Source organism: Nymphalis io, chromosome Z (genome assembly GCF_905147045.1).
Source record: "Nymphalis io chromosome Z, ilAglIoxx1.1, whole genome shotgun sequence".
In the NCBI taxonomy this organism is placed as follows: Eukaryota; Metazoa; Arthropoda; class Insecta; order Lepidoptera; family Nymphalidae; genus Nymphalis; species Nymphalis io.
The window spans coordinates 14,892,495-14,913,145 of NC_065918.1; the positions used below are offsets into that span (position 1 = coordinate 14,892,495).

The 20,651-nt window shown below is 32.5% G+C and overlaps 1 protein-coding gene across 1 annotated transcript in view; it reads left to right on the forward strand.

The window, feature by feature from the left end:
- Window positions 1-12,948: 12,948 nt before the first annotated feature.
- Window positions 12,949-20,651, forward strand: part of LOC126780502 (gamma-aminobutyric acid receptor subunit beta-like) — a 40,804-nt gene continuing 33,101 nt past the window's right edge. The window contains exon 1 of the mRNA XM_050505056.1: window positions 12,949-13,056. Within this exon, the coding sequence (XP_050361013.1) occupies window positions 12,977-13,056 (80 nt within the window). The 5' untranslated portion in view covers window positions 12,949-12,976. The remainder of the gene's footprint in view (window positions 13,057-20,651) is intronic.

The window sequence follows — 20,651 nt, forward strand, 5'->3', positions numbered from 1 at the left end:
CCCAAATGGGTGCACCGTACAACGCTATGGAGCGTACCACGCCATCGTATAAGCGCTGGTGGGACATGGTGTTTCCGGCCCTCCTACATTGGGTAGGAGGCGGCCCAGGGCAGCAGCAGCGCTTATGAGTTTCGGGCCGAGTTGGACAAAATGCTGCCTGAAGCTCCATCTTCCGTCCAGGATAAGGCCCAGATACCTCATCTGGGCTTGCACCTTAATCACCATCCCCTGGACGGTGATAGACGCCCCTCGAGGGGGACCCCGACGTGGACCGTGGAATAGGAGGGCCTCTGTTTTTGTGACAGAGACCCTCAAGCCCAGCATCCCAATCCGGTTCATGGCCAGGCGGGCCGCCCCCTGAAAGGTCTGCCCCGTCGCCGTGATGAGGGTGTCATCCGCGTAGCACAACACCCTCATTCCGGGAAGGATGGGGGCCCTAAGGAGCCAATCGAATCCGACGTTCCACAGGATTGGGCCGAGTACCGACCCCTGTGGAACGCCGCAGCCTACCCAACGCCGGACAAGTCGCCCATCGTCCCCCTCCCAGAGGACCACTCGGTCCCGAAGGTATGCCCCCAACAGCCTTCTGAGGTAGGGAGGCACCCTGTGGTATCGGAGTGACTCCCTTATAGTCTCGAAGGGAAGACTGTTAAAGGCGTTCGCTACGTCCAGCGATACCGCCAGGACTACGTCTCCTCGGGCCACCGCCTCGGTGGTCCAGGTCTTTAGGGCGTCAATGATTGATCGACCCTCCCTGAACCCGTACTGAGCCTCTGAAAGACCCGGCCCCACCTCGTTGAGGTGCTGAATAAGACGGGCAGCGAGGATCTTCTCGAAGAGCTTGCCCGTCTCATTCAGCAGCACAATTGGCCTATATGCCGAAGGAGAATCGAGTGGACGCCCCTCCTTCGGCAACAGAACCAACTTTCCTTCCTTCCACAGCTTCGGAAACTGCCCACTGGAAAGACATTCATCAAACAGTTCCCGAAGTCTCCCACCTAGATGTTCCAGGGCGTGTTCTTGGTGACGCCCTGGAACCCCGTCAAGACTGCATTTGCAAAAAATGTAATAGAGATAAAATACTGCTTGAGGAACTTGAGAAGGAGGCCTTGAGGACAAGGGCCAATAACATTTCAGCAGCCTTAAAGGAGGATGACCACTTAATTAAGAGGCTTGTCATATTGTAAATACCTATCAAATTAACAAATCATTATCTTATTTCAAAAAACGCGTTACTGAGATCAACTAAATAAAGATACATGCATAAAAGGTGAAACATTTGCTTTTCATACCTTCAGCGATGTCGGTAATTTTAAGCCGAGCCAAAGACAAGCTGTAATCAACCCAATGTCTTAAGTATAACTTGTCAAGGAAGTAAAAAATGTTAAGAATTAACAATGGATTCGATAACTGTGGATATAAACGTGTAAAATGAATACATCGACCGATAGTGGTAGTTAAGAGCGAAGTTTAGCGATTTGATTTTATTGAAAAATAAAAGCCTTACCCCAAATGCACTAAAACACAGAGACATTACGCTTATTATAGGTGATAGGAAAAATAAGTGTCATATTATTATTAATATAATCATTGCAATAATTTTATACGTTGCAGTAAAATATTTGATTATAAATATTATCCAACACCCACTGTTGCCGATTGTGCATGCCAAACTCAAAAAGTACTGATGGTTTCAAATGTTTCTAGTTTAATAAAATTAAAATTTGACCAATTTTGAAACAAATACGGTTTTGAACATTTCAGTTTAAGCTTATCTTCTCTTTACATAACTGACGGATATTCAGGTCATCTGAAAATACAGATAACTATTTTAAATGGAATTCAAAGCGCACGGAAAATAGAAATTTAGCCTATGCAGACGAATTCTGAGGTTCCTTCCGAATATATCCCTTCGTTAAAAGCTAATAGTGATACCATTTAAGTGTGACTGATATTCTAATTCTATTCTGTGTTAATATTTTTAACATCGATGTATTTTTCAAATGAATTGTGTATTATAAATAAAATATAGAACTTTATAATGATTAATGTTAAGTTGAAATTTTTTTTGTTAAGTACCTATATTAGGGCAGATGCTTAAATCCAAGGTTTGACTCAGAATATAAACAATTTAACGCCAGACAGTTCGATATCTATTCATAGTTCATTTCAATTTAAATCTTTTTATAAGCAATAAGCAAATTTTAATTTAGATTAAATAAATAACACTGCGTTTTTTATTATTGAATTTTGTGTTAGATAAGCAGCAGCAGCAGGAGATTGTGGATTTTAACTAAAGGTTGCAAATTTATATCAGGCGTTAAAGAACAACATAGTGCTTAGCTGATTTTGCCTCGGAAACTAATCAGTCATATGAATCAGTACAAAGTATTCGGACTAAGTTTTGAATTGGAATGAATCAAAAGATAGGATTAGGATCATAAGAGATTATCGATCGCGTATTTAAAACTCAGAAAAGCTTTTATAATTTTTTATTATATTCTGCTTGATTTATGTTTAGAATTCACAACCAGTGAAGGTAAGCATCAATTAATAGCACGTTCATCTATTGGATTACCTGCTCACTTTGCCTACCTGATTTTGAGCAGCGTGAGTGCGTAAGTTTGAAGCTCAGATGAGGCTTTTTTACACATTTTACGCATTAGGACATAAATGAACCGCTAGTTTATTTATTCTTAGTCAACTGTTGGCTATGCTTTTTTCCTCTACTCCTCAATACCTCCACTGAATGATTAAGCTGATTCTTTTATTTGTTATACTTTGATTTGATTGATGATGTATATTTCTTCGATTTTATAGATTTTATCATATATATTTTTTATTGAACATATCACTTCTCACTTATTTAAACAGCGCTTAGATGGATCTAAAAACTATAAACCTCTTTGCCATCTTTCATTTTTATAATCAGCGTATATTATAACTTATTTATTAAAGATCGATACATCGTTCCATCATTTATTTTCCGTATAATGAATTACACTATCGGTTCTACATAACTTGTTTAGCGTTCGTTTCAGATGTATTTCACGTTCTTATGTCTATATCTAACTATATCGCTCCAACACGATGTGTAGTATACACATTGCGATGTAGTCACTGAACTCTCATCGACCGTATTCAATGCAATACCATTGTTTTTACACATTTTCAAACATTATAACTGCACATTTCAAAAATGACTGACCTAAATTGCGTTGTTAACAGATATGGTTTATTATCATTACGATTTCAATACGGTTTTAACTTTGTAGCAATAAATCTAAATAGATCAATTCATTATTTTTTTTACAAATTTAACAAAAACATAATCAAATTTGTTTTATACTAACTATTTAGTTTTTATTAAAATTATTTTTGTTGGAAATAATATAAACTTTCTGTCTGTCCATCCGTATGTTGCAGCGTCATACGCGCAAAAGCCACAGGAAGAAAATATTACTTTAAATTACCGTATTACAGCATAGAGCAATACGAAGCATTGATACGGTAAAATATAACTGATAAGTGACTGTTTACTAAGAAACACCTGAACAAAACCCTTCATAAACATACGCACACATTAATTTAAGCAATATTTACATGAAACGCAAATTTTTAGATAGTGTATAATAACGGGTCATATTTTGGCGGCTGTCATTCCCCCAGAGGTTTTTTTTAATAAATTTCGTGTTTGCTTTGCTATAAATGTGAGTGCCTATTTTGTTAGCGTATTTGTAAACGAAAAAACTTGTATTTGTAGATAAACCAAATTGGTCTGACGCGCACGTATGGAAAATCTGATGAATTTCACATTCAATTTTAGATAGTGTTGTTTTAAAATCTTTAGAAACGTTCGTAAATATTGATTATTTTTATCACTCTCAGCTAGTAAAATAAAAATAAGTCGAAAGTCCACATTACATCCAGACCAAAGTTTTTATTAAGACTTTTACTTTTATTCTTCGTTTATTGTTTAAAAATTATCAAATAACAATGTATATAATTATTTATTAAAACAAAATTGTATTAATGCAATGTATTAGGAAAAACAAATACGGTTATAAATTATTAAATTCCTTTATGAATTAGCTGTTTAGCGCTCATTTAATCAATCAATATTTACAAAGCGCTGTCTCCTCAAATGAATTAAACCAGTCCACCCCTAATTAAGGCCTGATTAATGTATGTAAATAGATGCATGTTATTATTATGTCACAAACGATATTTTTTTTTTTTTTATAGAATAGGAAGGCGGACGAGCATATGTGCCACCTGATGCTAAGTGGTCACCAAACGCCCTTAGACATTGGCATTGTAAGAAATGTTAACCATCGCTTAAATCACCACCAACCTTGGGAACTAAGATGTTATGTCTCTTGTGCCTGTAGTAGTATGACAAAATAATTAATAGGAACTAATTTTGTTTTTTAAAAACGAAACACAAAAGACAATTTTAATGAAATAATATTCATACTTTGCAGGCGACTCGACAAAACAAAAATATTACCTATTATTTATATATAAACAAAAACCGAATGATTGATTTACGAATATACGATTTTATATTAGAACCAATCGTGGAAGTAGTTTTTGGAACAGGTTTTTACATGTATGTGTTCTCGTAAAACTCATTACGTAATTTACCTAGTACATTTAAATTCTAGTGTTTGCGCACACACTTGTACACTATAATATGTTCCACGCTTCTCTTGTCTTCCTAGAGAGTAGCTGCCGTAACCAAAATCGATCAAAAACATGACGATTTTAGAAAATTATGATGAATTAAATTATTAGTATATTAATATGAGAAACGATGAATTCAATTCTATGCAACTTGAACTCAAGTTGCATAGAATTGAATGTTTGGTTAACTAACCATCCATTGTTAAATATACGGGTTACAGGGTAATATGTCACGATCCTTTTAAAGGGTTATAGTTCAGGACAATAGCTATCAAATGACCCCCAAAATGCTTATGCAAAAGTGTATCGTTTTCGAGTCATTAATTTTTTAATATTTTTTTTATTTAAAGGATGTTTAAGATTCTAAAATTCAATAAAAAAAAATCAACGTATTTTCCCTATTTTTTTTTTTGTATTTCTTGCTAGGGTACATCCTAGTTAATAATAACCAGTTATAAAACAAAAACAATCTTCAAGCATTTTTAAATTACAGATCCAAAACTGTACAACTTTTCGATTTTTAATTTTGATTCTTTAAGTTACTCGCAATTTTTTTGTAAAAATCACTATGGCTCTTATCGTGCGGATCATTTTAAAAACATCTGCGTTTCCTTAGCTATCCATCGGTACATAAAAAGTACAGTAACAATCATAAACTCAGGAGAAAATTAGATAACAAAGAGACCAGGTAGGAAATTCTAAGAAATGCTATTGTTAAGAAATTAAATCTGGATCAAAGACAAAAGGACCTCAATGCAAAGTAGTTAAAGATTATTTTTAATAGGGGTAATAGGTAAAAAAGGAGCTGACTTATTGAAAAATATTAATTCCTAAGGTACGTAATAACGTTTTTTTTAAATACCATGCCAGAAATTAAAATTGATTCTAATTTTAATGGTAATGACTAGCTAGGCATAGAAACCCGTGCTAAAATGCGGATTTGTGGAAACGCGTGTATGAAAGTTTCTGAATGTTTCGAATAACTTACCATTTCAGACAATCTAATTGTAGAATTTATCTATGAATAATATATGACAATATTTCCTCACTATTTCACAATTCATATTAAATTTGTATAAAAGTAAAATTATCACGTTAGCTAATTTACAGGATACCAAAGGAATGTGTGATTCACTTTCAATTTCATTGAGGGCTCGCTGCTGTTCCACACATACTTCCCACAGAAATTTATTGTTGAATTGCTATTAAAATCATTCAAATGCAATAAATAGTAAATAATTTTACCTTTATTAATCTATACTTAATATTATACTAGTTTCAGACAGTGTATGCTAGGGGGCGTCATTGATAGTTGATAGTTAGCAACTTTATATCTTTGACCCAATTTCATGATGATTGGATGTAAGAGCGTAACTCACTACCACGTCTATAATTTTAGTCAGGAAAGCCAACAGCCTAGTTCTTTGAATGTGCTAATCTCAGGACCTGATAAAACTGTTTTAACTGATTAAATGTATTTAAATAATAAAACAGCTTGTTTTATTTATAGTACAGGTGGTTGGTATAGGTGGATGAGCATATGGGCCACCTGATGGTAAGTGGTCACTAACGCTTATTGACATTGGCATTGACAGGAATTTCAACCATTGCTGATATCGCCACTACGCCACTAGCCTTGGGAACTAAGACTTTATATCTCTTGTACCTGTAATTACACTAGCTCATTCACCCTTCAAACCGGAACACAACAATATCAAGTACTGCTGTTTCGCGGTAGAATATCTGATGAGTGGGTGTGATGGGTGTGGTGTTGTACCTACCCAGACGAGCTTGCACAAAGCCCTACCACCAGTAAACCTGCACCTCTGTGCACTGAACTTTTTATTTTGAGGATAAAGTTTTGTATTTTATTAAAGCGTACTGCTCCAATTCGGAGTTGATACAGATGTGGTAAAATTTCATCCAATACGTGCAGGTTTCTAACGAAATATTTATGAATGATTTATGTACGAGTTCTAACCATTGAGCCGTCTCGCAACATGTGAATGCTATATTCTTTTTTCGACATTTCATGACAGCATTTTACATTCAAAAATTCGTTCGAAACGACGAGTTTTTTATTTGCATATCAATCCTCATTCAATTAATATAAGCGAATTTAAAATTCAACACTGAAAAGTTCCACGATAACTACCTAAAATACGAGATGTTATAAAATTGTATATATATTCCTCGCTGAATATGATGAAAATGAAAACGAATTGAATCGAGGTTTACTTCGTTAAGAAGTTCAAGCGGTGAAAATTAAGCAATAGTATGTTTCAATTTTATGTCATAATCAGATGAGCTTGTTTTTAGATTTAAATGATGAGCTTGCTTGTGATATTGTGAAAAAATCCAGGTAGCGGTTATGAATTGTTCAAATCTTTGCACGCTTATTTAACTACGGTAGCCATAATTGTAATAATGTAAAAAATATCATTGACCTTGGTTGGTCATTACCAATCAAATGCTTATTATATTCAAATGCATATTAATTTTTATCGAAAAAATGTTTATAGAACATAAATAAAGCCCAAGTGACATTTAGCCACGCCTAAAATAATGAATCTATCTATTGATTTACTAGCCAATCGTGGCTCGACTCATAAGTTCTTGGTTAACATAAAATACTGTTTTTTATGCAATTATTTATTTAACAACTTATCAAATGTAATACATTAAATAGCTGTAAAAGTTATTTTCAATTTATTCAACATTTCTTCTGATAAGTATTTTGTGTATGTTAAGCTTACACACATATTTAATCGACCAAAATATTTCAATATAGATTAAGCGTATCATAGTACTTGTATTATGTAGGGTTGAAAAATTATGTAATATAAATACAAACAAAAAAATTAAACGGAATATTTTTACGACATAAAGTAATACCTTTTTTATCTTACCAATTTTGTATTGATGTATATTAAATGAAAACAGCTAGTTTAAAAAATATGTAAGATGTTTCTCTCTTCAGCTTGTATATTTATTTAATTTTTAACACAGCGACACTAGGCTGACATGTTTATATAGATGTACTAGTTTTTGACCGCGTTTGAGGAGGGCAGGCAGGCGTTAGCACCCTAAGTCCTTTTCAATAACCCTGACAACGTATATAAAGAAATGTATTTAAACCTTTATCATTTCAAATAATTTTCGTAAACCTTCCGCTTTTAATACCGAATTAATAGAATTACTCAAACCAATTAATGTTTTATTTATATTTTTATCGCATATATCCAATGGAAATAAAGTCTTTATTGTACTAGGTAGGCAGACTGGCAAGTGGACACGTCTTTACATTAGCACAGTATGAAATATTAACCGCTGCTGACATCGTCAATGCGCTACTAACCTTGGGAACTAAGACGACCTATGTGCCTGTAGTTATACTGACACTCACCCTTTAATCCGGCACCCAACAGTCCTAAGTATCGTTTGGCGACAGAATATTTGATGAGTGGGTGGTGCCTACCCAGAGGGGCTTTCACAATGCCCTGCACTAAGTAAATTTAATAATTTATACGTTTGTCAATACTCATTATTAATACATGTCTTATTTGTTTCTAGATTTCAGAGCTGTATATGTATTAATCTTTTTTAATTATTTTGATTAATTTACCACTTCTTTTTTTCCATATTTCATAGTAAGTGGTTCAAGATACATTACGTTACATCTTTGAATAGCCATATCCTGACACCAAATATGGCGAAAATTAATGTTTTAATTGCAACCGCACCGTTTTATACAAGTATAAATATTTTCCATTTACATTAAGATGTTAAAGACAGTTTATCGGTCATCATATTAAATAATCGTATAATATTCTTCTCTGATAAATCATCGTCTACATCATTTACGAGTATAAGGATTATAAAAACTTACATCACATGCTACTTTAATGTTATAGATAAATACGTCATTTTATTAATGATTAAGTATTACTCACTAACTTAAATTATTTGGCTAACAGTTGCATGTTATGCATACTTCTATTGTCTCGTCCATGCATACTTCTACTGGTTCCTCTTTCACGCCTATTTCCGTTGTCTTGTTTACTCGGTCTTATTAGCACAGTCTTCCCTTTACTTGTTCCACAAAGTTACGAGTAGCTATGGCATTTCAAAAAATCTTAATTTTACAAAATTACTCGTACAAAATTAAATAGCTCAGTGGACTATATTTTATTTAAAAAAAGGCGTCACATCAATCCGGGCTCTTATCATGAAGATATACCAACATATTACGTGGGAGCAAGTCCTTAATCTTATACTTTCTGGAACAGTAAGCACCTTTGTATATCATAACTATTACTGAGCTATAATTAGTACTGTCTCTAAAAGTGTTAAAACATAATCAATGGATTAATCATATCATTTGTAGGATAGGACATCTTAACAACAAGTCAAAATGACGTTAATATCATTTTATTATGTCGTCAGAAAAAGCGTTAAATAAAATAAATAAAGAACGAAATCAATTTAGGTTGTTATTTTCATTTGCAAAGTTTAGCTTTAGACTCACATGATCGGGAATCATGAAAGGAAATAACACAAATTATAAATTATGAATAAAGAAAAAGATTGATTAATTAATAATTACAAATAAGTAAATAAGAGTTTACTTGGTACTTTTGTTAAGATATTTTCTTATAAAAGCTATTTAATTGAACAAGTCAAGGAAATGATATTCACTAATATAATTTCCAAATACATATACGATATAATTATTGAAAAATAAATCGTAATAATATGTAAAAAAAAACTAGAATTTAAATTAATTATTTACTTTTAATTGATCCAGTTATTAGATAGTGATTAATAAAAATGTTTTCATTCTATATAATATCTAGGCTTAATAAATTGCGCAAGTGCAAAATCTGAATAAGTCCGGACAGTAACAGCCTGTTAATGTCCCACTGCTGGGCTAAGGCCTCCTCTCCCTTTTGAGGAGAAGGTTTGGAGCTTATTCCACCACGCTGCTCCAATGCGGGTTGGTAGAATACACATGTGACAGGATTTCAATGAAATTAGACACATGCAGGTTTCCTCACGATGTTTTCCTTCACCGTTAAGCACGAGATGAATTATAAACACAAATTAAAAATCCAAAATACATAATATAAAATATAATAAGATTTTTTTTTAAATTGCTATGGTTATGGATAAATTATTATTATTAAAGTTTGAAATATATCCCGTGAAGCAAGTGACAAATTAAAGAAACAGTTAAAATAAAACTAGCTATAATGGTAATATTTAATAAAACATACGATTTGCGAGTTTAAAATATAAACCCGTGAAGTGTCACTTTTATCATTTTAAGGTTAAATGCTGGTCCATTAGCGTATCCAATTGATACATGATTGGATTAAGGCATCGAGACACCTGTGTGACTAAGAGAAGCGATAGCGATTTAAATTTTTTTTTTTTGTATTTTATAAATGAATTCCACTTATAGTGACAACTATATTTTTCATGTTTGTCCGTAATAACATTAGTTATTAGTAGTCATGCTTAACTTATCACAACTTAATAAACTAATAATCGTTACAGAGGACAATCTGTATAATTATTATAGTCACGAACACATCGGTTCATTAACATCGGACCACCTATAAAAGGGATGGTAAGTGTGTATTTTATGATCATCATAGATATTTTTTTATGATTTTTTTTTATAAAACTTGCTGCTAGCTAGCCAAACGTGCCGGCTGAATATGTAATTAAGGTTTTTGCATCGTGGTTTTATTTAACCAATGAGATATAAACATTCGCCAAAAGATTTATCATTTTGAAATAATAATGTTTAGATACAACTAACATTTATATCAATATATTTTTTCAAGTAAATATTATGTTCCAAATAATTTTTTGGATAATTGTTTATTTATAAATGTCAAATCGACTTCGCAAGGGGGATTTCACCGATATAGAAAATAGGTTTATATTTTATTCATTTGTTAGTTTATATTAGTATGTTACATATGATAAATATGAATACTATCAAAATTGGTTTAAATTGTAATTTTATTGTGTAACATAGATTAATTTTTGTCTACGGTTTATAGATTTGGATAATATTAACTGCCAATTTGGATAATATTAACTTCACATTTTATCCGTTTCGTACTGAAATATTTTTTGTTTGCTCGCAATATGGAATCGGTGATATTTTCCAATTGATTTGAATGATTATAGCCCAAGTTAACTAATATAACATCTGAATAAGCGATAACAATAGAAAATTGATTCACTAATAACGCGTGTACGTGTGTACAAGTTATTGTAGTACTAGTAAGTGTACCTTAGAAGATAAACATATACACAAATATTACAGATTTTCTTTAGCCTTTTAAGACTTATAATTTTATAGTACATTTTTTCGATGTATTTTATATGGCTTAGGAATCGTTAGAAATGTAAGCGTACGAAAAATATTTTTTCAGAAAAATGTCGTCGTTAGTAAAATGGCTGTATATTGTACAAAATATTTACAAATTATATACAAAAACATTCCTCGTCTATCGCTATTTCTCTAAGTGATATCTGTATCAAAACCCAGCCAGACAGAAAGAAAAGAGAAAGAAAAAAGACAGAAGAAGAAAATGGTACAAATAAAAGGTATACATTTGTGTATATCATCCTAAGTACTAATATTATAAATATGAAAGTGAGTCTGTTTGTGGAAACGCTTTTACATCTTAACTACTAAATCGATCATTAACAAATTTTGCATATATGTTTTCAGGGGCACAGAAGAGAACATAATGTGTCTGAATCCAGATCAGGTGCTAAATCAATGCTGGCAGAAACTTACGGTTACGGTTTGACATGTTTTAAACCTTGTTTAGTGAGTCATTAGTTAATATCATCTTCTTCTTCCAAATGTCAATTCAAAAATGAGAGAAAGAGAGAAATTAGTGTTCAACTAAACAACCGCTAAGAAATTTTAAAATGTAAGGGTGATAGATTTTTAACCTCTTCCTCAGTACTGCCAGCCGCAATAAGAGCCCTTCCGATTTTTTAAGGACACTAAATATTGTAATGGTAATCTAGGTAAATTCAACTTTAGCTTTATAATTATAGACGGAAACAGGAATTATTACGCAATAAGCTAAAGTTTGATTATAATTAGCGGGTTGTAGGAAGATTAGGTTATTGGCTGGCGTCAATCGTGATAATATCGCTACTCGCTTTGACTTAGCTCGGTCGTTTATGTGTTCAATCTTTAAGCCCGCATCGGATATCTTATTTTTAGTAAATAATATTCAAAAAGCATCCAATAGGATTCAGTTAAAAATTATATCTGTACGTAAAAGTTTTCCATAGTGCAAAATTAAATGAGTTTATTTCTATTTTTTTTAATGATATAAAACACATAAAAGAGCAAATTGAACGTGGAAACCTTTAGAAATAATACGTACACTGTAAGAAATACTAGCCATCAATAGCACAATGACGCGGATGGTCGCTTAGCCCGTAGGCTTATTTACCTTTCAAACAAAGCAATACAGAGTAAGTATACATTTAGGAAATTACAATTTGTCAATAGAATAATTGGTAATTAATTGATTTGTACCTACCTAGCTAGACCTGTGCAAAGTAAATTAATCAAATACCTATATATTAAGGACGTAAATTTATTTCTATTCTGATCATTTTGTACACACATGTGGTATCCATAAGTAAACTATAAAAATGAAAATCAAAATTTTTATCTTATATTAAGGTGTTATAAGTCAAATAGTAGTTTGTGGTAGTTACGTTTTTGATAGAAAATTTTGTTTGAAACTGATTCCAAAATTGGTCGGTAGATGGCGCATTATTGAAATAAATACTATGGACGTTCCTGCAGGAAAAATAAGTTAAGTATAGTTCGTAAAATAAAATGGTATAAGATATGGGCGCGTTATAAAAAATAAAGAATAAAAAATGCTAATAAGGTAGGACTTAACGACATTTTTTTTTAAATATTTGATTTCAATTGCGAAGACAATCTAATACAATAGGACGCTTCTCTATGAAAGGGGTGTGACGTTAAAAAGTTGACGATTGGAAGATATATTTGGGCGCGCACGTGAAGTTTTAATGCGACCGCCCCGTGTCGTAATTAGGAGTTGAATATGTTTAGCGTGTGGTGGCGCTACGGTCGATAGCGGGGTAAGCGGTACGGGTCATAGGGATCGATACCAAAGTAAGGCGCGCGTCGAGCGAGCAGTCCGTCGACTATCTCGGCGGCGGCATCACGCGTATGTCCTGGTCCCATGCGACCGGTGCTCGCGCCATGAACGGCCGCGTCCGCAGCTTGCCGCTGCTACTTGCAGCGCTTGTGGCTGTTTCTTTTCCTCATCCTGATTATGTCGCGTAAGTATTTAAAAATTAATAAAGTGAATTAAGCAAGCAAAACTTTTTAAATGAGAAGTTGCGGCTACGATACAGAGAGTTTCACTTACGAAGTTATTTTAATAAAGTTATGAATTAAAAATAACTTATTTTCGATTTAAATTGCATTAAAATGGTAAATAAATAAATTTTCTATCGACCTGTGATGCAAAAACTGTGCTTATAGCAGTTTAAGATGCTTATTAAATCAACGAAAAAAGTTTTGCCGTTCAAAAGTTTGCAGTGAAGTTAATGCGTTCGTCGAGTGCATCCGTATTTATAGTGGGAAATTTAAATTTCTATGACATTTAGTGATAGTATAAAGTGACGTAATGTCTGTATTTTAATATTTGGCTGCGGTTCGGGCTTACACTTACGTAGTTTAGAAGGTCACATGCGCAAAGACGAGATATTTAAGTGTTCGTAATTAAATATATCGAAAAATATGGAGATACCTATTGAAATTTCGTGAAATTTACTAAGACGATTGTGTTAAGTCTGTTGGTTTTCTTGCATTAATGTCTAAGTGTACCTGCTTTAAGTAAAAAATTTAGCAATTGCGTTGGTGTGGAGTTGAATTTATCGATTCGACTAAGATTTGGGCATACTCGTTCATTGTTTCATTGTTCCATCTCAGCGTTTCTTTTGATTCCAATTGATTTTTTGTCAAAACTACACCATCAATGGATTTTAAGCTTAGGCGTTTCGTGAAGTTTGATCTTATTTAAATACGCTTATACATTTATTGGGCATAAAAAAACTTTATAATATTTTCTGTTTCATTTTTAAATTAAGGCTGATTAGAGATATTGTATTTAGGGAATTATATTATACATTTAAAAAAATCAACCATACAACAAGTAGTAAGTTTATGCCCGCGGCATCGCCCTGATTTAGTGGGGGGGGGGATCCTTAGGCTTTTAGGGATCTTTCAGTAAGCTGTTATAAATTTACATAAAGCAAAATATGTATGTTTCAACAAAATATTGAAACTAGGAACATTTTTTAAATAAAATGATAAGTTTTATAATATGGTTAGTAATTTTAATTAAATAATAAAATGTTATAGAAATCAGATAAATAAAATTTAAACTGACACTGAAAGGTGTCCAATTCCGATTTTGGTAATTTATATTTATTCAAATTGTCAATTTTGAATATCGAATATGCTTGAACTGCATTTGTAGGCTGCACTTTGAAGACAAACGTAGTACTATTAACATTATCTTAACAAAACGTATACATATTTTTTATATATGCTAATAAATAAAGCTGGATAATTTGTTTGTCTGTTTATTTGTTTGTTTATTAGACCGATTTGAAAAGTCATTTTTGCGTTAGATAAACCATTTATTGAGAGATATTATAACCCCCTTTAACATACTGTTCCAATCCGCGCTAAACTAATAAACAATTAAAATTTATTTAAATATCGTGCAATTTGTGATAAAAATTTAACACAATAAAAATTACTGGAAACATATACGAATTAATTACCAACGTTATTAATTTAAACCTTATTTCGTTCAAGAATTAATTTTAAAAACCTCATAACCTGACCTACTTGTATAACAATCAGCTGGTTTTAATGTTTAATGGCATTTCATGCATTCAATAATTAAGCCGATACATAATGGATTAATACAAACAAAGCTCGCCATGAAACGGTTTAAATTACCACTATGCTGTTAGTTTTAGTTCATGTGGTTAACCGCTTTTTACACATTTTATGTTAAAATGTTAATACCTATCTTATATAAGACAAACATAGCACACACGCTGTACCATTATGCACCATATAGGGTCGAGATATGACTACTGAAAATATATCGCATGCTGCCAACGATAACATCTGCAAAAATAATATAAGCTTAAAATTTTAAAGGAGAAATGAACATATTAGGAATAATAATTTTTTTTAAATTGCTCCGTGTATAATTTCGATATCACGAAATCAAGTCGCCGACGGCGATGCAACGCTTCCGTTCCGCGTCGATGGAAACTAGTTTTCCGAAATATGTCGAACATTTCTCGATAGCTTAAGTGAAATCGGAACATTTAATATTAACAATATTATTAACACTTACAGTTACAGCTCATTTAGTAGCATCTTTGAAAATAATGATTCGTCACAACTCGGTCTTTTGTACATTCTTAACACATTCATAGTATACAATTTAAAAAAAAATACATTTCAATAGAATTAGTAATTTGATATTACGTTGTTTATTAAATAGTAAAATTGTTAACATCGTCAATGCATTAACACAAATTACATAGGGCTGATAGCCTTGAGTTTTATGACTCTCCCGCCAGGTGGCGTCGCCGAGCCCATTAGGGCCAATAGCTACAAAAACACTCCAAACCAAACGAGCTGGCCGTCGTCGCGTTTGGACTCTACTACCACTTACCATCAGGTGGAGTAGAGTCACTTGCCATCCCGGACATATAAACATAAAAAAAAAAAACATAACGCACCTAAGAACATTTTTTATCCAAAAGCTACTCCGCTAAAACAATATATTATATTGCAAATAAATTTATCTGACTTTTGCAAATGAAAGAATAATAATAATAATAGATATGTGACTAAAACCCCGAGGTATCTTTTGTTGCTATATGGCGAATACTTTACTTAAGCCTCAGCTACGGTAAGCTGTTTCTGTTGTTCCACCCACTCTGGGCACTTAGGTCCGGAGTGTGTTTCGTGAGATGTTTTCTATGTGACCACGCTTATGGCACTCTCGGAAAGGCTCTTAACGCGTCATCTTGCATAGATATCTGCTAAACATCCAAGACCTTCAAGTACCTATAAAAAGTGCAAAGTGAGTGCCACACATTGTCTTAAGACTCATTTATGGAGTTGGGGTCTTATTTTTTTAATTTGTGTCTATGACACTCTAGAACGGAGAAGTGCACTGGCCGGCGTCCCAAACAATATGCACGCTACATGCGATAGTGCAATAGCCCCCCTTATAAGTCTGATCACCATGGCCTGTAGTCCGCAACGTGCAAGCATGCCTTATTCTGGGACTTAGAGCGTTAACCAATATCGGAACTGCATAGAGAGCCAATATTCGTATCAGGCCAGCATATAGGCGGCAACAATCATTCAGACCACCTACATTTGACAGCTGATTCAATGCTTGGGTTGAGCTTTGAAAATCTACAAACTATCCTGATTACGTACTTACCTATAGTAACCATGCGAACTTCTTAACTCCCAACCTTTACAGAAACTTGTTTGTCAGAAAAACATATGATTAATATTACATTAACGGTCCCTTTTTTAAATAGAGCTTGTGAGCATTCAAAAAAATATTGATCAATTAACTTAAATAAGAGCTGGACGCTTAGTATGTGGAAGTTCATCTCGCTTCAGCTGGACTCGCATGTGAAAAAAACAGACATACTTACATATCATTATAAACATTATTATTAAGAACGTTTAATGCTTACAAATACTATCGATTTCATAGTTTGTAATGGTAGAGGATTCCTGAAATCTAAGTACCAGTTTTAGTCATTTATATTCCGTTTTGACAACTTAATGGCGATAAAATGAAGATAGGGGTGCACTTTCTTTACGAAATGTAGAAATGTTTACTGGACTTGATGAGAAAAGCGATTAAGACATGATATGATTAATTATATATATATATATATATATATATATATATATAAAAAGTAAGTATAATATAGCTTATTGTTTAAAATAGGATACAGTACGTCGTAATAATTATACGATTGGCGTATATTTTTTATTATTTACAAAAACGGGTAATGGTGTATTAAAAGGGACGATAATTCCTTATAAAAGAATACGTAAATCTATTCCGTAGATAGTGATTTCAACCGACACATCCATGTTCCATCGAAATTATGTCATATTTATCATCATCTTGCACAGTTGTGTAAGCTCTAGTATATTTTTCTTTAAGAACCGCGTAGGCCTTTGTCTAGCAAGTTGTAATTTACGTTATAGATGTTGATTTTGACGAGCTTGCACAAAGCCCTACCACCTGATAGAAAGTGACTACAACCACCCATGACTTGTTTCCATTTTATTAGAAAGATCTAATCAACTTTTAATGAACTATATTGGCCTTGGCTCGAAACATGGGTTTGGTGCGGAAACTAACTGTTAATTAACGGTGTATAATTTTTAGCTTTTATAAAGTTTGCTAGAAACGTTTTTACGTAAAATAAAATTACGATAATTTATATCTATGACATATTTTCTTAATATTCGACCAAATGTCATTTATAAAGTTTTTATTTAAAAATTTATATGAAATAATTATGTGTTGCACGGTTCGTAAATTTAAACATCTGAATAAGTAAATGTCCACTGGACAAAGGTCTCGGCTTCTTTTGAGAAGCTTGTTCCACCTCGCTGCTCTAATGTGGATTAATGGTTACACGTATTCTGCAAAATATTCTACTGCTCTTTGGTTTTATAATAATAACTAATATCCCTCTGCGTCTTCGCCCACGAGTGAGGCGGGATGGAAGTGTAAGGTTAAGTTAGCTCTATGTCTTTTTAATATATATCATGTATCTAAAAATTCGTAATGATCGGTTGTGTAGTTAAAACGTGATAGGGTAACAAATAAACAAACTCACTTTTGCATCAATAATATTAATAAAGATATGAATATTTATAAAATTGTTTTAAACCCAAAATAATTAATATGAAAAAATCTTAGAAATGCACATTTACTGAGAAAAAATATAGACTCTATATCGATTCGCGCCACAAGTTTCGGGGTTGGAAACGTAGCAGTGACGTTTACGAGTTTCCCCCACATGAGATGGGATGTCTGTAGGACTCGCCGGCGTTGAAGGCGCAGGAATATCCACTAAAAAACCAGCGGTACCCACTACGTCTTGCCCAGGGACGTCACGGGATCGCTTGCGCATACTATCGTGCCGTCCCGACGATTAAGTCCCTACTAATAATTTCAAATAACAAAATTTAAATTTACATAAAATATAATTCTTTGACAGTTTTATTGTTTACTTTAATTATATATATATATAATATTCACCATATGCGGGCACCTTAATTTCATTCTATAGTATAGTAATTACAGCTAAAACTTAATCCAGATACTGGAGGACGCTCGGTTAACTATTGTTAACAGAGCGTACACCAATATCTGGATTGTTAAATCTAAACGGGCTCCCACGATACAGGCCTCCTAGTTTATGTACCGACGGATTTATTCACAAAACTGTTAAATAAAGTTTTATTTTTATTGAATAATATAAAAAAGAAATTTCTTTTGAATTTGACTTCATATAAATTTTACCTAATAAATCTACCTTAGATTACGAGTTTACAGTGAAATAACATAAAGGAGATAATAATGTATATTATTATTGGATAATTCATAAGATAAACTTATAATTAATTATAACAAATAAATATTGAAAGCACGAAATTGCTATCATGGCAGACGCAGTGAAAAATGTTATTGGATACATAACATTTTTATGAACGAGCATTGTGGAATATTTTTAATATTATGACGTTGCGAGGATTATAGTTTTCAAGTTTAAAACTATGAAGAATAATTTTACCTAAACATACATTATTGTTTTCTAAATATACAAAATTGTAATCTAAACTTTTTTCATTTTAATCTTCAGATTTGCTTCAAAGAATCATTACCCGATATTTCGTAGCGGTCCGTAGCGCTCAGCGTAGCGCAAAGGCGCAAAATGCTTCGCGGGGAACTTGACACAATTATTACGTTCATGTAAAATTTAAAGTATGACAACGATACTTCATTGTAATAATAATAATAAAAGGTCACATATATTTACATATTTATTGTGTTTACTAGTGGTAGGGCTTTGTGCAAGACCGTCTGTGTAGGTAAAACCAGGTAATTGCAGGCACAAGGTACATAATATCTTAGTTACCAAGGTTGGTGGCGCATAGGCGATGTAGGGGATGGTTAACATTTCTTACAATGCCAATGTCGTATGTCAATGTATGGGTGTACAAAATACAATGTCAATGTATGGGCGTTGGCGACTACTTAGCAGCAGGTGGCCCAAATGCTCGTCCGCCTACCTGTAAAAAAAGTTAATATTTTGTGTAATAATGTCTTATCATTTTCTGCCATAGAGATAAATATCAAGTACTAGCTAACTGTCCATAAGATATACATTAACTACATGTACAAACACAGGTAAATCGTTTTTTCCTTTACTCTAACATATTGACGAGGAAATTGTTTTTTTTTTTTATTTAAATACTTCTTTCTATACATACTTAAGCATCCGTGTCATTTTAAATTCCCGAATTACACCAATAAAGCTGTTATTTTTAATTTTTGTTCTTTTATAGCTTCGTTAAATTTTTATGAGGGAAATTAATAATTTAAACATTTATGCTTTTTAAGCGCAGTACGTACGTCTAATCTTACGTGTGAATATGGCCGGCTAGTATATTATTGTCGTACATATTTATTAACTCGTTGTGCTTGGGAAAATTACACTTCTAACGAGATGATCGATATAGTTGATGATTAAGAAACATACCCCTTTTAACATACACAAATCTTAAATTTTAAGAAACAATTTTTAGTGCCCCGATAGAATTAAAAGTAGTCACATATTAATATTATATGAAGTGATGGACGAAAGAAAAGAATACAATAAAGAATCATTTTTGATAATATTTACTATACTAAAACAATAACAAATCTCGTAATACTTATTAATTAGCGGAAATAAATTTACCAGTACAATTCATATATTCTTTTTACTTTGTAAATATATATGATTATTAGTATCTCATTAATTAAAAAAAATCTTGGACCTACTGAATAATGTAAATTGAATATATAAATCTGCTACCAGGATAGTCTTTGATTACGTTCTGATAATGAAAAAATATATTTTTTCTTTTATAAACGTTTGTTTATCTTTCATGATTTTACTTTTTAATGTTCAAGAAAAATAAAGCAGTAGACTGTTAATCTTCCCCAGCTAAGATATAAGATATAATAAGCTCCAAATCTTCCAAAACAGCTTGTTTTGGAAGATTTGGAGCTTATTCTTCTCCACTGGTCTTATGCGATACAGGAAGGATTTTTCATGATGTTTATTAATCTTCAACGCCTAGCAACAAAAACTAATCCCATGAAAACCCAGTAATACTTGCCCTTGTTCGAACTAATGACGCACGATTGACACATTTTCAATCAAATGGACCGACATCCATAATTATAAAATTATAAAATCGTAATAAATGTCAATAAAAAAAATTACATTCTACCCGAAATATTATCAGAAATCAGTCTTGCAATTCTGAGTTCGTTAGTTGTATGAACTGATTAAACGCAGACGCTTTAAACTTATTTTAAATTATTAAGGGATTAAACATTTTTTTATTTTAACTAACATTTTTTAAATAAAATGAAGAAATATATAATGAAAGTTATTGCTATTCTTATTAACAACAATACATTGAAACTTAATTATAAAATATTTGTAAAAGTATGGAAGTTATTAAAAGAAAATAATAATAATTTACTTTCATAGAAGCCATTTAAGCGTTT